Source organism: Rhamphochromis longiceps, linkage group LG23 (assembly GCF_057381845.1).
Source record: "Rhamphochromis longiceps isolate RC_006_pf linkage group LG23, R_longiceps_female_GT1.1, whole genome shotgun sequence".
NCBI classification, from domain to species: Eukaryota; Metazoa; Chordata; class Actinopteri; order Cichliformes; family Cichlidae; genus Rhamphochromis; species Rhamphochromis longiceps.
The window spans coordinates 36460662-36479348 of NC_140578.1; the positions used below are offsets into that span (position 1 = coordinate 36460662).

The following is an 18687-nucleotide window of genomic DNA, read 5'->3' on the forward strand; positions in this document are numbered from 1 at the left end:
ATCACACTAATGCAACCCGACAGTATCTGCATCACATCATAATGCTGAAACCCCCATGCAATTATTCCTTGGGATACATTCATATTCATAATCCAATTAGTTTTGACTTCAAGATGAGGGCTTTTTTTTTCCTGATACAAATATGATTTATCCTGTTTGGGGGATTATATCAGAGTCTAAATGTCTGCCCTACAAGGACTGAGTCAAGCTAAAGTAAAGTCAGAATTGTTTATCTCTTTGTTTTCTTTAGTGGAAACGAGACGCTCGAGCGTAACTAAGCTATGTTTGTACTAGTCCACCCACCTGCTGTAAATAAGAGGAGGCATTCGCTACATATGATGCATGCACGCAGGAGGTGATCTTTTTTCTTTTCTTTTTTTTTACGCTTTCAGGAAGCGCACTTCATGTGCACCAAAACAAATCAGTAGGAATTTTCTCTCCAACACCCTCCTACACATTAACACCCCCACACCACCCACATGCACACCCCCTCCACACACACACACACACACACACACACACACACACACACACACACACACACACACACATATATCCAATTAATTAGTGTGAATGAGTGATGTGTCCTTGCCTTGGCCGCCTGACCGTCCGCCCTCAGCCTGTTTGCTTTTTGCATGCCAGGGACCCGAGCTGACAATCAGTTACTTAGTTTGGATTGAACACATCGCTCGCATGGTTTGATCGGCCCCACAGCAGGACTCTGCGCCTATTCGAAAGATGGCAAACAAAACATTCATTAAACACAACAGACGTGCCCTAAGAGTGAAGGAGAGTCTGGGATGAAGGCGAGGATGGATAGAAACGCAAAGCTCTGCTTACTCCACAGCACAGGAAAGACTCAAATCTTTAGCAAACTTACGTAAAAGGGTGTGCTGCTTTAGTGAGGAACTTCACTGATGGACATGATCTGTCTCAAATATCTGATTCTGCACTGCAGCAATGATATGTTGGAGCAAAAAGTGCACTTTTTTTTTCAAAAAACTGGAGATAATTTATCTGAATTTCTTGAGCTGTCATTTCCCTTTCCCCTTCTTGGTGTCTCACCTCCTCTTGTCAGTACTAGGACACCCATCCTCACCAAAGACTTCCCCAAGCTGCCTGGATCTTGTTCGTTCCGTGTGTCGTTCTCCTTCAGTAAATATTGCCTGATCATATTTGAGGTTGTGGTTGCTGCTAGAGGGGTTAATGTAGCTGGGGAGAGGAAGAGATACAGGAGAATTATCCTCCTGAGATCCAGAAGAAAAAAAAGTTTCATATTTTGAATTTTCTTTATTAATATGGTTGAAAGAAACATGCTACAGTATTTTTTTTTTCAAAATTGTTTTTTTTTTCACTTTTTATCCTCTGTTTTTGCAGTGGACATGGGGTCTTGCTTGATCACTGAATGATAGGATGTGATGTAATGTTTTCATCTGGATTTCTGGTATCAAACCTCAGAATAGGACATACCAACACTTGAAGAGCTTGTAGGAAGGAGCAAAATGATGATCTCTGAAGTCCATTATGGATTAGAAGTAAGGTATAAGCTGCAACTCTGAAGGTATGAGATTTCATAGCAGTTTGTGTCAGGGAAACCCAATGCCACAACTTCAGAGGCACAGCTTATACAGTGGGCACCTCCTCCAAGCTGCCACCTACCTGCTCTTATGTCTGGTCCTCCTCCACCTCATCTCTGAAAGCTCAAAGTCTGATTACCCTTCCACAATTCTGAATAAAGTAATTTGTGCCTCATTCAACCCTTCCTTTCCTGAATCATGGGCACAGGTTGAGAATGAGAGGTAGTGAATCCTGTTGTCCACTGCAAGGGACACTAAATAAAAGTCTCGCTTTGAGAGGGTTAAATTTGTTTTAGTAAGATTTTGGAAACTTGCAATTATTTTAAGACTCTGATGCGGAAGAAAGAATTTGGGTTTAGCATCAGAAACGTAGCATCTGTTAAAAAATGTGGAAACTGCAATGTCTGCCATTTTGAAAAGAAAGCTAATATGCTGTGTTAGCTACACCGCCACAAGTGTGGCATTACCAGAAAGCTCTGGTATGCCACACTGTCCTCTTGACAGGATTGAAGAAATCAACCAAACTGCATAAAAGGTGCTTGACCTACAAGTCTCAGAGTCATGTCCCCCACAGAGGACAAAAATGAACTTCTGGGTCAGCAGTTTGAATCACTTCAAATATCACGAGTCCAAATACTGAAGGAAGTCACATATGTGGCAGCACTTTGTAACAGTGGGTATTGAGTAAAGCAAATTCTCTCCTCAAGCCACCGATAAAGAGATCTGAGAGAGAGAGACATACCAGCAAGTTCAGACAGACAGGAAGAAACAAAAAGACAGGAAATGAAGGAGATGGGCAAACCAACACGTATGCAGACCAAGTAACGCCAGGAAAAACAAAAAAAAGAAACAACGCAAAACACAGGCAGACAGATAGACAGGTGGGCAGGGAGGAACCATAAGCAGTCAACTGGCCATAATGGGAACACTTTCCAGCCACATGTAGGTGGCCCTAATGATGTGCTGATTATTTGTGAGGCTTGCTGGAGTCTCCTGACTCCTGGGCTGGTGTCTCATTGCACGTGTGTGTGCGTCTGCATTGTTTCCTCTCTGCACAAAAAAAAATGGTGTCAGAGAATGCGAGACAGAGAGAGAAAGACACACACACAGAGGAGGTGTAACTTAGCATGCCCATTTTCTGTCACGCTCTCAATTCCAACTGAGCACTGCAGATGGAGGAGGGGGAGGGGGATGGGGTGGAGGGTGTGTGTGTGTGGTGGTGGAGTGGAGGGATAACTACCTCAACTGTCCTGTGCTCCCCACACCCCTCCCCAACATCGCCCCCTCCCCCCAAGCCCTCCTACAGCTGATGTAATAATCTTAAACAGTGGAGTGTAATATAACTCGATGGTAGATGAGAAAATGCTGAAAACACTCATGGCTTTGTGTTTTTGTTGCTATTCCTTTCTACTTTTTTTGTAAAGGAATTTCTGTGTGTGTGTGTGTGTGTGTGTGTGTGTGTGTGTGTGTGTGGGGGGGGGGGGGGGGGGGGGTGATACAGAACGTCACGCACACATGCGCATATAGGGTTCCACACTGACGCATCGTTTGTTGTATAGTCAACTGTTTCTCTGCTGATTTTTTTTTTTTTTTTGCTTTCTTTTCCCTCCCTGCGCGGGCTGAGCCATGCCTGTACCGGATAATTGTTTTTACTGCATTCAACAGTGTTTCTCAGAAGCAACGGGTCGAAAGTCCGGACTGTGACAGTGGAGGCTCTGCAGGGACAAACTAATGCCTCCTTCTTCTTTCTGAGAAAGAAGGCTGAGCTATCACGATCCTTACTGTGAAGATCTCACCCGTGTATTTTTCTGACGATGCCGGGTTGGACACTTTCACCGTGTAGCTGCGAGCTGTGAGAATTCTCGTGGAAGAAGCATCTTATTGTGCGTGTTTGATTTTTGTGCCGCTGGATGGAAAATTCGAAAACACCGAAAGCCCTAAAAGCAAAAGAAAGAAACAAAAGTGAGTTTTCTTCTTCTTCCAAGGGGGTTCGAAAAGCGACCCCCCTCCTTTCTCTCTCTCCTCAGCATTCCCTCAGTCAGTCGACGGATTTTTTTTTTCCATTACAGCTCAGTAGAGGGTGTCAGATCTTTCTTAGAGCACCGCGCTAGGATGAACGCAGTCTCCGCGTTCCTCTTTTTGTGATTCCTGAATTTGCCACAAAAAAGAAGAAGAAGAAGAGGGGGGAGAAAAGGAGAGGGAGTGAGAGAGAGAGAGGTTGTAGTTGGTACTGGTGTTGAGGAGAAGAAGAAGAAGAAGAAGGAAAAAAAATCGGCGCAAACGAGCCAGGCGAGACGCCGAGGGATGTGAGGGGGGGATGCCGGTGTTTTGCAGTGGTGGGACCGCCTGTGAAGCCCCAGCGCTGGGAGTGAATTCAGCACCGGGGGGAGAGCGGACAGCTCCCGACGAAGCCGCCACCGCCGCCGCAGCGCTCAGTAACACAACCGGTGGGAGGAAAAAGCCACGGATTTGTTCGTTTTTACCCCCCCACCACCACCACCTTCCCCCCTCTCTCCATCACTGCCAAGGTCAGTGTTAAACGACCTGAAAAAGCAAAGAAAAAAACGAAAAGATGAGCCGGACTCCGCTGACGCTCTTTTCTTTCCGCTTTTCTTCCGATTATATCCCCGAACCCTGCGAGGCTGTGAGGACTCGGTCGACTTGAAAGAGACGTTTATGTTTGTGTTTTTGGATTCGTGGGGGGAACAGAGAGGAAACAAAACTGGAAGAGTGGACACGAGAGCAGGTTAGACGCAGCGTGGATGTGTGATAAAAAGACTGCCTTATCTCTCTCCCCCCTTCCGTAAATATCTGTATTTCTCTCTCTCCCTCTTTTCTCCCCCCCCCCCTTTTTTTTTGCTTCCCTCCTTCCCGCTGATGCAGACCAGACCCCCAGCTCGCGCCGCGTCTTGAATCCGGGAATGAGTCGTCCACGTTGAAAAAATGCTGCTTTGGATCGTCCTGCTGAAAGCCGCTCTTTGTCTCGCCAGTGGAAACGTTACAAGGGACGTTTGCAAGGAGCAGATATGCTCCTGCAACGAGGTGGAGGGAGACCTACACATAGACTGCGAAAAGAGGAGCTTCACCACTCTGCAGCAGCTCACCGGCCCCAGCTCGCAGTTTTATCACTTGCTGCTACACGGGAATTCTCTCTCTAGGCTCTTTCCCAACGAGTTCGCCAACTTTTACAACGCCGTGAGTCTGCATTTGGAAAACAACGGCTTGCACGACATCGTGCCCGGCGCCTTCCTGGGACTTCAGCTGGTTAAGCGGCTGCACATCAATAACAATAAGATCAGATCGTTCAGGAAGAGCACGTTTCTGGGCTTGGACGACTTGGAATATCTCCAAGCTGATTTTAATCTACTGAGGGATATTGACCCCGCCGTTTTCAGGGACCTAAATAAACTTGAAGTGTTGATACTTAACGACAACCTCATCAGCGCGTTGCCCGTGAACGTGTTTCAACATGTGCCCATTACGCATCTCGACCTGCGCGGAAACCGAATCAAAACGTTGCCTTATGAAGGGATCCTGGAGCAGATCCCGGGCATTGCGGAGGTTTTGTTGGAGGACAACCCGTGGGACTGTAACTGCGACCTGGTTTCGCTCAAGGAGTGGCTGGAGAACATACCGCGGAACGCGCTCATTGGGAGGGTGATATGCGAGGCTCCCACCAGGCTGCAGGGCAGCGACCTGAACGAGACGTCAGAGGTGGATCTGTGCCCCTCGCAGAGCGCCGGCGTGGACAGCAGCCTGGTGGCCCCTCCCACCCAAGAGGAGACCTCCATGGCCCGCGACACGCACCCGACGCCTTACAAGCCCAGCGGAAATGCCAGCAGGCCCCCGACGCCAGGAGGCCACGGGTCCAACAAGAACCACTCTAAATCTCGTGAGAACTGGCAGCTGAAAACGAAACCCACTCCAGTGGCGGCAGGTGTGGACAGGGAGCAACAGCAGCTGCGCAACGTGACGTGCCCCGAGCCGTGCAAGTGCAAGCTGGTGGGCTCCAGGCAGGGGCTGGGGGTCAACTGCGAGGGCAAGAAGATCGAGAACCTGTCCAACCTCAAACCCAAACCCCTGGCCGCTCACGAGCTCAACATGAGAGAAAACAACATCCACGCGGTGAAGAAAAACCAGCTGCTCGGCTACGCGAGCCTCAACTTGCTCGACCTGGGCGCGAACAACATCAAGGTGATCGACAACGGCACGTTTCAAAACCAGAGCGAGCTCAGGTGGCTGTACTTGGATAAGAACTACCTGGACGCGCTGGTGACGGAGATGTTCGTGGGCCTCGTGAATTTGGAATATCTCAGTTTGGAATACAACGACATCCAGCTCGTAGTTGCGGGCGCGTTTAGCCCCATGCCGAACCTGAGGGTTCTCTTCCTCAACAACAACTTGCTCAAATCGTTACCCGCGGATGCTTTCCTTGGGATTTCTTTATCTAAGATCAGCCTGCACAACAACTACTTCCCCTATCTCCCCGTGGCAGGCGTGCTGGACCAGCTCAACTCGATCATCCAGATCGATTTGCACGGGAACCCGTGGGATTGCTCGTGCAAAATCGTGCCCTTCAAGCAGTGGACGGAGAAGCTGGGGGCCGACGTGATCGTGAGCGACCTCAAGTGCGAGTCGCCGGAGGAGTTCTGGAAGCGAGACTTCCGCTACGTGCGGAACGACCTGCTGTGCCCCAAGCTCTACGTCTCCCCGACGTCGCTGTCCAAAAACAGCACTTTCGCGCAGGACTCGGGGACGCGCTCGAACTCCTACCTGGAGCCCAACAGGGTCTCCATCTCGGTGCTCGTGCCCGGTCTGCTGCTGGTGTTCGTCACGTCCGCGTTCACCGTGGTGGGGATGCTCGTGTTTATTTTGCGGAACCGAAAGAGGTCGAAGCGGAGGGACGGAAACTCCTCCGCGTCCGAGATCAATTCCCTGCAGACTGTGTGCGACTCTTCGTACTGGCACAGCGGGTCTTATCACGCGGACGGGGGCGCGCACCGGGGCTTCGACTGCAGCACGCATCTCTCCACGACAAACGATGCGTAAAAAGGAAAGATGCCCCCCTCCCTTCCCTGGATTACAAACACACACACAAAGAGACAGATACACATACGAACTTTATATTTTATCCATTTGAACCAAGTCTGCTGCTGCTGCTTGCACAGCCCCCCTGCCCCTCCTCACCCCACTCTGTAATATATGTATATGCCAAGCCCCCCGCCCCCCCCCCCCCCCCCCAAAGAAAAGGCTACAACCCATCCCTCCCCTTTTCTCTCTCCCTCCCAGTAGTCGGATTTTTTTATTTTGTTTTTGCCGCAATCGGACCACAGATCTCTGCAAGACAGAAAAGAGGGGAGAGAGAGAGAATAACAACAGTAATATTATTATTATTATTATTATTATTATTAATAATAATAATAATAATAATAATAATAATAATAATAATAATAATTCAAAGAGCGAGCGCGTGTGTGTGGATTCAAGGACCGAGGACCCGTCCCCGAGGGAATGGTGCACGAGCGCATGAATGTAAATGTAAATACTCGGACCCGATGTATCATAATCTGCATGAAGATATTTCGCATGGTTTCAACACACACACACACACACACACCTACACACACACACACACACACACACACCTACACACACACACAGCCAGAGAGACGGGCGCGCGACGGAGAGGGGAAACCATAACCACCACAAACAAGCGTAAAAAGGAGCCAACTCGACCCCTTCTCATGTTATATCAATATGACGACTATATATAGATATTAAGAGTTATATATGACTATTACAAAGTGCCATTTCTCTATTTTTTTGTGAACCTGCAGTTAGGATTTGTATTTGTTGTTTTGAACTTGTTTGGAGAAACAAAAACATAAAAGGAGGGATGAAGAGGAGGAAGAGGAGTGTGATGGAAGTGAAGCTGTCAGTGCATGTTCTTTTTTTCTGTTTGTTATCATTTTTTTTTGATTGTCGATGAATATTTGGGGTTATTTATACTTAAGTGGCGCAGATTTTGAACAAAAAGAGAGAAAAAAAAGAAAAAGAAACCCACGTCTGCGCACTCATCATCTCCTTTATGAATGTAAAACTGTGTTATTTTATGGTGTGCCAATTGTTCAGATATTCCGACATGCAGATGAGCATGACCAATTAACGTCACTCAGATGCTTATGCTGCAAAGTTAATGTAGCTAAAAATAACAGTGTGTTTTTTTTAACCTTATTTTTTTCTTCTTCTTCTTCTTTTTATTTATGTGTCAATGAATATAGCCTGCTTTGGGTGAGAGGAAGAAAACAAAACAAATAAATAAACAAAAAAACATTGCAACAAGTTAAAAAGTTGGGGGTATGGGGGTGGGGGGTTTATACTGTCATATTTTTTCAAAAGCAAAGAAGTGTTTTCAATTGAGCTAATGCAATTCGATGTAAACAGCGAAGGTAGACTGACATAGATAGAACGCTGTTTTTTAATGTCAGGAAAAAAAAATGTATTCCTCCACATAAAAGCTTATGGCTATGATTCACTTTCATTATATTGTGAGCTTTTGTAAAGCCATCTAATCTTGTCCAAATAGGAGAAGTCACTGTATTTAGGACAAAACGTGCTTGAAAGAGGCGGGGTTTTTTGTTTTTGTTTTTTGTGGCTGGGAGAGAAGTGAGGCAAGCTGGAGCATTTTACAGCAAGAAAGAAATCAAACAAAGGTACCTACATACAAACATAACGCAGAGGTAACTACATAAAGCAAGATGTCTTTTTTTTGCTTTCAAATTATTCACTTTTGAACTTGAGCTACTCTTCTTGAAGGGGCCGCATGGTTTTTGTGAGCTCATGACAACAATGCCATGACTGAATACCTGTTTTATTGCTATTTTCTCTTCCCAGAGCTCAGCTATTGTCATGGGATATGCTGCTTATAGCCTATATTGCTTTACCTGAATTTAAAACAAAGAAGAAGGATGACCCCCCCCCCCCCCCCCAAAAAAAAAAAAAAAAAAAAACCCAAACAAACAAACAAACAAAAAAACAAAAACGAAACAAAACCCAATGACAACAACACAAAAACAACAACAAACAAGCATTAAAATAGCTGGGGCTTGTTTGAAAAAAAGAAAGTCAATTCTTTAACTCTGCAGTAGCTCAAACAGAAGCGAGGAATGTGCAATTAGCATTTTTGTCTTTTGACTTAATGTTTGTTATGTAAAACCCTAGCACTGGTTTTCACTTTGCCAACTGATTTTCTTTTACAAAACCCACTCCAATATGCTTAATTTCGACACGAGTTCAGGCTAATTCGGTCAAAACTTACCATGGCCACGATGAGAGTGTACAGAGACGATGTTTAGACGGGCTTACATCCCCCATACTGCCCCTCACCTTGCCTCTTCTTCCCACCACAAGTAGGCCTACAATTCAAGCTAGCGCTGTTCATGGTGCTGAATCATTTTTCCTGCTTTTTTTTCTTTTGTCTGTCGGCCCCCTTTGTGCGTGCGTGCAGGACCGCGCGTGCACGGTCATGCAGCCCGCATGTGTGAAGACAAATCAGAGAGAGCGCGCGCGAGAGAGCAGCTGCGTGACCATTTGCATGTACGTGTAGCCGCCCTTACTTTCCCTCCCCTCTTTACCCCAAACCACATAATCATACGCAGCTTGACCTTGGAGACTAACATCTCAGCAGATCTGTGACAAACCAGTCACCACCCTCATCACCATTTTCGTCCTTGCCCCCCCCCCCCCCGAAACACGCCACCACCTCCACCAGCTTCCCTTTCCTCGGTTTTCCTGTCCAATCACAGGGAGGGGATATATTGGGGGTAACTATGTGTCTATTCTGTGGAGTATTTACTGTGCCACAGTCCACTGATGATTTGTCATAACTTTCAAACGCTGTGTTTCAAAGTTACATTTATATGCTTTGCGATATTTGACCTGCTTCTATTTTGTTAAATAAAGTGTGGTTGAGGTTGAGTAAAAAAAACAAAGTATTTGGTTTTAGGTTTTTATTTATTGGAGCTGGTTTATTGACAAGGTTGATTTATCATCTGTTGTAGTTTTGCATAATTTACATGCTGCAGGATTTCCACATACTTAGCATGTTGAGGCGCACCAGCTTCTGGGTTTCTTCTTAATTACTGTAAAAATTGTTATAATAATCATTGTTCTTATCAGGGTGAGTTAAGGGCTCTTCCACTCATGAGTAAGAATGAAAGCTACTTTTTTTTTCTTTGCTAAGCTCTACCTTTCAACCCACATAATTAAAACAGTGTGCCTGCATCAGTGTCATGGTATAGGCCAGTTATGCAGTCAAGCACTATACAGGAAGTTAACACTAAATGTCATACACCACACAAGTTTAAGTAACAGACACCGTTGATGGGAACATCGATATGATGGGAAAAAAAAACACGACACACAAAAAACAAACAAAAAAATCAATTTTATATTTTGTTTTTTGGAATTAGGCTTTTAATGTGCTGAACAGTGGGGCAGTGCTCAAATGTTTGATACAAAATAATCACTTGAATGTTACAAAAATGGTTTGGGGATTATTTTAGATGAAATGGTGTACTTCTCCTTGAAAAACGACATAACAGCCATTCCACCTCAGATTCATCATCAGTGTTATGTAAAAATTAATTATTTTAAAGCCATAAATTCAAATATTTTCCAAAACTGCCCTTAATTCACCCTATATTTTTTACATTTTAGAATCCCTAGAAAGACAATCACACATTTTCATGTGCTTTTGAACTTACAGCTCTAATATCACACAATATCAAACAAAGCAACAATTTAGGTTCATGATTTATTTGGGTAGTAAAAGGAAAATTTGAAGATGACTGATACCTGAATAAGGTAGACCAGAGCAGTTGTAGTTGCAAGGTTGAGATTTTGATTATATGTTTTTTTTTTCTTTTTCAAATGTTTTTTTTGTTTTGGTGAGAAAACATGCTCTATGGGGAAGCTTATGATACTTCTATTTGTAAGTAACACATTTCTTTCTAAGCCTTATGATTTTGGAAGAGTAAATCTAATAGCAAGAAGTAGCTAAAGCTGACCTATAAAGAAATGACGTCACAGTTGCATGACTTTAACCACTATGCTCCTGTGTTTGGTGTGCTGACAATGAATGTCCTCAACAACGTCTGTAGTCCCATTTAACAACGTGTTAGCAAACACCTTCTCTGGAAAATGTACTAGCTTCAAAATCTATAAGTGGGGTATTATTTATGTGCTTTATGTTGTAGCAAACGAAAAAAATCTCCATAAAAACACTTAAAGCTTGTGTTGACCTTATTTCAGGCTTTCAAAAACAAACAATCTTGGACTTCCAGAGAAGTAACCAGAAGTACAAAGGGCCAATTAATCTCCTGATTTTAGGACTCATTCCTACTGTACAAACTACTACTATAAACATGGTATGCACATGCTCAGTATAGGCATCTCAGAGGAAAGCTTGGTAGAAGTACTGAACAAACCAACAAACAAAAAGGAAAACGTTTTGTGGAAGTTATTTTTATGATGTATTATTTTGTCTTTTCTGCTGTGTAGATGTTTTAACCTTTGGTAAAACACACACTCGTGATGGCAAGCTACATTGTAGCCACAGCCACCCTGGGGCGCACTGACAGAGGCGAGGCTGCCGGACACTGGCGCCACCGGGCCCTCTGACCACCACCAGTAGGCAACGGGTGAAGTGTCTTGCCCAAAGACACAACAACCGAGACTGTCGGAGCCAGGGCTCGAACCAGCAACCTTCCAATTACAAGGCAAACTCACAACTCTTGAGCCACGATCGCCCCTATCACCTTTAACCTTACATCAATTTAACATTAGCATACTCGTTAATTTGGCAATTGCTGATATAAAAAAATCACCATGGAATCTGACATCTTGCACTAAATTGGAAATTTTGAAAATTTTAGTTTTTGTACTGAAAAATATAAAGTGGACATTTACAGCAATTGTTTTAATTTGCATAATTATGATGCAATTTATATGAAAAAAATGTATAATAACATATAGATAATGACACAGTTTATAAATATGAGTATTCTCAGTTACAATTGTCTTTTGACTCCTTTAAATTTGTTTCAGCTAATGTTATCTATGGTATAAATACAAATTTTACATTTAATGGATGGTGTGAATGCAGTACCTCATGCAGAGCGCTATACTGTGTGTAATCCTAGCTAACGTCTTCAAAACATTACACTCCATCTGTGTGAATACTTTAGAGACTGTTAGGTGATCCTGTGCCGCAGTCCCGTGTGACTCAGTGAACAACACTGGGACCCATTCATTAATGCAATGGATGATAGCTGTTGGAAACACAGCGGAGTGTTGTAGCCTCTTTTACACGCTGGGCACACAGCACTCCAACACTGTTGTGGCCCAGCAGGCCTGCCGTAGTTCGTGTGATATTCCCCCCGAGGAGCTGGCAGTTGATGCAACACTTTCAGCAGGGATAACATCATCTGTGCACCTCATAACACTCAGCCTTTGGTGGAAGTCTCAATGGTCTCGCTTTGGTTTAAGTTGGGGCTATTTAATCCTCTCGGTATTGAGAACATACTGCATGTGGTTGGTATTTGGAAGATGTGCTGTTTTAAATTTACTGTTACATTTCCTAGGTAACTAAAATGTGGCTGGTTTGGCTGGTTACTCATCAGCTGAAAATCCCATTAAGGCTTCAACACCCACTTCTAACATTATCTGTTTTTGGTGCCAATTCAAGCACATCTGCTGGGTTTTTTTGTTCTGTTTTTGTATGGTGATTGTGTTACAAAATAAGTGATTACCTCATTGGTAGCAACTTTAATTTGTGACCACAAGATCCCAGCTGGAAACAAAACTGTCTGTCATTTGGCATATTTGTCACTTTGTTCGCCTCAGATTTAAGCAAAATCACAAATGACAGGTTGTGGATTTAAAAAAACAAAATTCCAATCAAAAAAACTAAGTGCCAGCCTACCCTTTCAATTTGAGTTATAGTGTTTTTGCCTTAGTTTTTATGTGACTCCCAATGGTCAAATCCAATGTGTCAGCACTCGCTTAGGTTTTTAGCCCCCCCCCCCCCCCAAAAAAAAAAAAAAAAGATTTTAAGCTCGGGTATTAGCTTTTGAAGCTGGCTTTGATGGAACTCCCATGTGTTGCTCTGAAGAGGTGCCAGGAGCTTTGCACTTCCAAACTCTGCAGCCATTGCAACCCTTCCTGCTATCCCATAGGGGTGTGTAGCAGTGATTATCTGGCATTATCCGCAGGGATTTCTTGGTGTTACTCCCAGATATTATTATTAGCCCATCCGCTGCAGAGCACTTAGCTTATAAGTCTCAGTGGCTGGTTTTTATTAGCCGTTCTTTGTGAGCCACAGTAGTTATAGAATAATGGCCATTCTTTAATGTTGTGCTTGCACCAGTGATTGAGTTTAGTATTAGCTTGAATACACTAGAGTGCAAGTGTTTTACATGAATGGAAACACAGCTGTGGGACATGTAGGAATTAGCCCCTATAATCATTGAGCTTGTTAATATACTTTTCAGCATGCAAACACATCCTAAAAACACATCTCAAGTTTAATTACACTAGCAAAGCAAAATCTTTAGAGGGTAAAAATTTGTTTTGCCTGTTGCCTGGGTCAATGTACTTATTTTCAAAATGGCTAATCAGTCTTTTACCATCGTGTATTTGCTGTTGTGACACCTAAACTGGAGCTGAAGCAGTGTGGAGTGGTGCATCAAAGTTTGGCTATACCAAATAGCAGCAAAGCAAGTAATAACTCGGCATGCTTTTGAAGGAGTGATATGCGCTATACGTTCAAATGTGGGCAGATAAGTCAATCAAACCATAAGCGGTTCAAATATTTCAAGCCTTACTCACATTCCCACATCTGACAGACAGATTATGGTGCAAACATCCTAAGTAATTAAAAGGATGTCTACTCATAATTGACCCAGATCTGGTGTCAACCCACTGCAAACTGGCCCGCGTCAAACCACCAAGTGGGACCTTTAATCAAGATGAGTGAATGGCCTACCGAGTGTGTCCTCCAGCTCTAAGTAATCCTCTTCTTGCAGCCTCCACTTATTGATTATCTCATTGATTTGATTTAGGAGCCACACGCGCACCCATCCCTCACTGGCATTTCAAGCATTATGTGGCTGTACCTGATCTGATTACGCTGCTCATTTGGGAGCTACAAGCATAATATGGAATAAGGGTTTGTTTGCAATCATAAAGTTAGGATGTCCAGTCTCAAAGGAGGCCTTTAAGGATGGATTAGACCAGGGGTCTTCTACTCCAGGCCTCTAGGGCCGGTGTCCTGCAGGTTTTAGATATAACCCTGGGTCAACACACCTGAATCAAATGATTAGTTCATTACCAGCCTCTGGAGAACTTCAACACAAGCTGAGGAGGTAAATTAGCCATTTGAATCAGCTGTGCTGGATCAAGGACACATCTAAAACCTGCAGGACACCGGCCCTCGAGGCCTGGAGTTGGAGACCCCTGGATTAGACTTTCTAACCTTATTGCATTGCAGTTAACTTTTGCTTTGGCACATCTTGGTCCTGACAATGTTGAGCCTGGTTGTTTCAAGTCAGATGCAGATCCAGCTAATGTGAGGTGCTTTTTTGTGAATATTTGGGAGACCAAATGTTACAGCCCTCACAACACATGCTGTAATACATGTAAAGTCTGGCTCATGAGTTTTGGGCCTTGTCTGTCTCTTGCCAATGCCCTAAAGTGCGAAAAGAAGGACAGATTAGGCCAAAATGTCTCTGCTATCTCTGCATTATTTTAGCACACCTCGTGCTGCACATATAAGCAAAAGGATGTAGGTTCACACACACATGCACGCACTCCACCTCGAAGGCTCAAAGGAATTTTAATTTCCTGAAGCTATTTTGGTCTGAACTCAAGGAAATCTGCCCTCGTCACTTTTTAAAATCATCCAGCCAGTCAGAGAACAGCTTGTAGCTGGGCCAAAGGGAGTTTGGCCTATTGAGCACACTTTAAGTGCCTCTTGAAGTCCAGAAATGCAGCAAAGCTATTTGTTTTATGTTGCTATTTCTGCATAGCTGTCCGTTAAGGTGCTGTTGATGATATGCAATGCAATGCTCTATGCGCCTTCTTCCAGGGATTCTCTTTCTACAACCAGAAAATGCAACCTTTTAACGAAAAGACAAAAACCATGGACAAGGCTTTCCTTCCCACTTCTAAACATACGAACACAGAGTAAAAGAAAATCCAGCTCATTTTGAGAAAAACTCAGAGGCTGTTTCAAGTTATGGCAGTTTGATTCTGCAGTAATTACTGGAGCTTTCAAGAATAACAAAAGCAAAAGTATGATACAGTACACACAAAGACCAGGACATCTTTGTCTACAAAAGCTTTGTGAGCTCTGAGACATTGGGAGAACAAAATAACCAAGGACACAACATGATAAAGGTTGAAAAACCGACTTAGCCTTAATGTTTTGTGGCCACTGCTCTCTGTAACGCCACTGCCGTAAATTTAATAACATATACTTTTCTCTATATCTAACCTCATCTGTGCTGTTGTGGGACTGACTGAAATAAAAAAAATTTTTGGTTGTGTTTTGGAGCTCTTTCATGCTTGAATGGACAGCCACAGGCATCAGTGATAACAGTCATAATATCGTTTAAGTCAAAACAGCATGGAAGGAGGCACTAGAGTGAAGGTTGGCTGCAAAGCGGCTTGCAGATGCACAACAACTGTGGGCAGGATAAAGAAATACCTTCTCCTATATGACATTTGCAAGCTGGATGCATGGAAGCTGAAACATCAAGTGATGTGGATGGGTACTGAGATTGTTGGGATTGTAGCAAGGCATGACGTTGTAGTCCCCTGAAGTAACACTATGACATTTTTAGAACAGCACATAGGTGATTAATTGATTAATTTAATTTAAATTCAATTTATATGTCACATCATATCATATCACATTTGTACTAAATCACAACAACAGTTGCCCCAGGCACTTTATATTGTAAGGTAAAGACCCTAAATAATACAGAGAAAACCCCCAAAATCAAATGACTCCCTGTGAGCAAGCGCTTGGTGACAGCGGTAAGGAAAAGCTCTTCTTTATATCAAGAAGAAACCTCTGGCATAACCAGGGAGGGCCAGCCATCTGCTGTAACATATAGAAGAACAAATATATATAATATATCACCTTCATCTGAGAAATTATAGGGAGGTAATGTATTGATTTGACATTCATGTGTGTTGAGAAAGACCTAAAGGATTTGAAATCACCACTAAACGTTACACATGGAGGTCCTACTGATGTGACTGGCAGCTGACATGCAGTGATGTGGAAGTCCTTCAGAGAACTGCCAGTAAGGATTATTCTTTCCACATTGCTGGTCTGCATCTCTGATAATCACAAACTGACAAGAAGAAAATGGTCAATTAGTCTCCATAGGGGTAAGTGTTGAATTCAATATCACAAATCCAAATAGATTTATTTGGCATTTGAGTGGGTAGTTCCGTGTGAAAAGTACTACAACACCAATTGCTGATATAAGTGTGTAAAATGCACTGTATTCATCAATCCCAATTCCTAGACACCCTGAGCAGAAGTAATTTGAGAGGCAATTTTCTGTTGAGATAACATATCACAGGGGAAGAAAAAATACATTAACAAGCAATTTTCATAATATAAGAATATTCTATCAAGGTGATAAAACAATGTCCAGTAAAGGTCTCCAAGACTCTAAACACAACATTAATTCAGTTACATAACATTTTCATTCCTAGTAAAGTACACTGCAAGTATGCTGTAGAAATGCAGACACTGCATACAGTTTTGACATAACTAACTGCAACTTTGTTGCCTTATAAACTTAAAATGTAAGCATTTAAAGTGAAAGAATGAGACTTGGTGTACATTACTTCAAAATGATGAGAGATCACTCCAAATCTCATTCTTGGAGTATTAAGTGAAGAGAATGTCATCCTGCAAAGAACAACCTGATAAGTCATTTGTGTATAAGCAATTTTTACCACTACAACTTGGAAAAAGTTGCAATATTGTGTAAAATGTAGCTAAAAACTGAATGCAATGATTTTCAAATCCAACAAACGCATATTTTGTTCTCAATAGAACACAGAAAAAAATCTAAACTGAGACAATGTACCATTTTAGGAGAAAAATGCTATTAGCTAATTTTGAATTTGATGGCAGCAACACATCACCTCTTCTCTTAACAACTGTCTGTAAATGTCTGGGACCTGAAGTGAAAAATTTCTTGACATTAGAAAGAGGCTTATGTTAGCTTGAAATTGTTAAATGTTGTCATTGTGTTGCTTAAATTTGTAAGTCTTGGTTCAAACTATATGATCAAAGACATTCTCCTGTTTCTAGTTCCCTCCCCATCCTGTTGAATGGTGGGGGAGGCTGTAGTGTTTTATTATAGGCACATCCTATGTGAAGGTTCTGTTTTCTTGTTTAGTAAACTTTCTGCCTTTATGACCCTTTTGGTGAGCAGGAGGTCACATAAACACACCCCCAAACACTAACACCCACTTGCACACACACTCACATGCACATGCATACACATACACATACACATACACACACAGTGACTGGTACCAGGAAATTTTGCCATATTACTCCTGTTCTAGCTAGCTTGCATTGGCTGCCCATTCAATTTAAAATATTACTCCTTACTTTCAAAACTATTAATAAATTAGTGCCAAGTTATCTTAGTGAACAACTCAAACCACATACTCCTGCTAGAACACTCAGATCTGCCACTCAACTACTTCTGACCCAACCCAGATCTCGACTGAAGTCCCGGGGTGATCATGTGAAAAAACGTTTGAGCTGTTCGTCTTGCTTTGTTAACGGGAATAAGACTCTGAACCAGCGGGGCTGCTGAAACGCAGACCCAACAGCTTATTTTCCAATTTTTGTCTGACTCAACAGTCATCGTTTTTTTTAAATCATATCTTTCATTTCATGTTGTGCCAAATAGCTTGAATTGGTATAATGTCTGGACTGCTGGCATACTTAACGTTACTAGCTCCACTAGCATTGATGCACCATCATACCATCAGAGTTTTGGGCTGTTAATAACAAACCTCTCCTCTTTAGTTCAGCGGGCATGGAATCCAAACTTTCCAAAACCAATTCAAATTTTGATTAATCTGACCACAGATCAGTTTTCTATGTTGAAATTTGCAATTACTGCATTCTGTTCTTACTTACATTTTTACACAGTATATCAGCTTTTTTCCATTTGTGGTTTTACAAGCAACATATAGTTTTTAAAGTAAGCAACTTCTAGCATTCATATTAGCTGTAAGCTGCATTAGAAAGCCAATACAAGCTGTATTAGAAAATTTTGATTTTAGGAACTTAGAAATATGGACTCAGACTTGCAAATGAGAAAAAATTCTGATAAATGTTTAATTGATTCTTTACTAAACTGTTTCTTTACTGAAATGTTAGCTTATTAGCATAAAATCTGCAGCATGCACAACATTAGAGTTAAAATGCTGCAGAAATTCTTCCTTGTATAACACTTCAAACCATGAGGCATCGAAGTTAATACAACAGTATTAACTTAACTTACTTATGATGATTGTACTTTGTCATTGATTAAATTCAAAGAAAATATAAGTAGTAAACTTAATATAATGTCGTTAGATGAACACATCATTTTTAATTGTATTTCTTTAATTGTTATTTGTAAATTGTGGCCCTGCATTTATTTATTTATTTATTTTTTAACTTTTCTCAACATTTTTCAAAAACAATATAGAGGGTGTTCTTATGATGTCTGTCCTTATAAAATGGGGATTTTGGTGAGTTCGGTTCTAGAGGTTTTCTTTCCTTCAGCATTTTCCAAACAACAGGAACACATTTAAAAAATGGAAATGAAGCTCGGCTGCGTTATCTGTAATTTCCAAATGCTGCTTCAGGTTAGCGTCACACAAGTGCACAATTTTTTGTGTGAACATATTCAAAGTTTCATGAATTGCAAAGTAGCGCAATTACACTTGACAGACACATAGGATCCTTTGTTACCAAAGCGGCGTCATTTCAAGGTTGCTTTGCCTTTGTTAAACG

General features: G+C 42.4%; 1 protein-coding gene and 1 long non-coding RNA gene across 2 annotated transcripts in view; both read left to right on the forward strand.

Annotated features, from left to right (window-relative positions):
• The window catches only part of LOC146642502 (uncharacterized), a 501695-nt gene that overhangs the window by 197746 nt on the left and 285262 nt on the right, over positions 1–18687 (forward strand). The window lies entirely within an intron of this gene.
• slitrk1 (SLIT and NTRK like family member 1) lies at positions 3197–8549 on the forward strand. Its single transcript, XM_085399082.1, has 2 exons — positions 3197–4323; positions 4461–8549. The coding sequence occupies exon 2, from the start codon at positions 4521–4523 to the stop codon at positions 6624–6626; it is 2106 nt and encodes a 701-aa protein (XP_085255208.1). The 5' UTR covers positions 3197–4323; positions 4461–4520; the 3' UTR covers positions 6627–8549.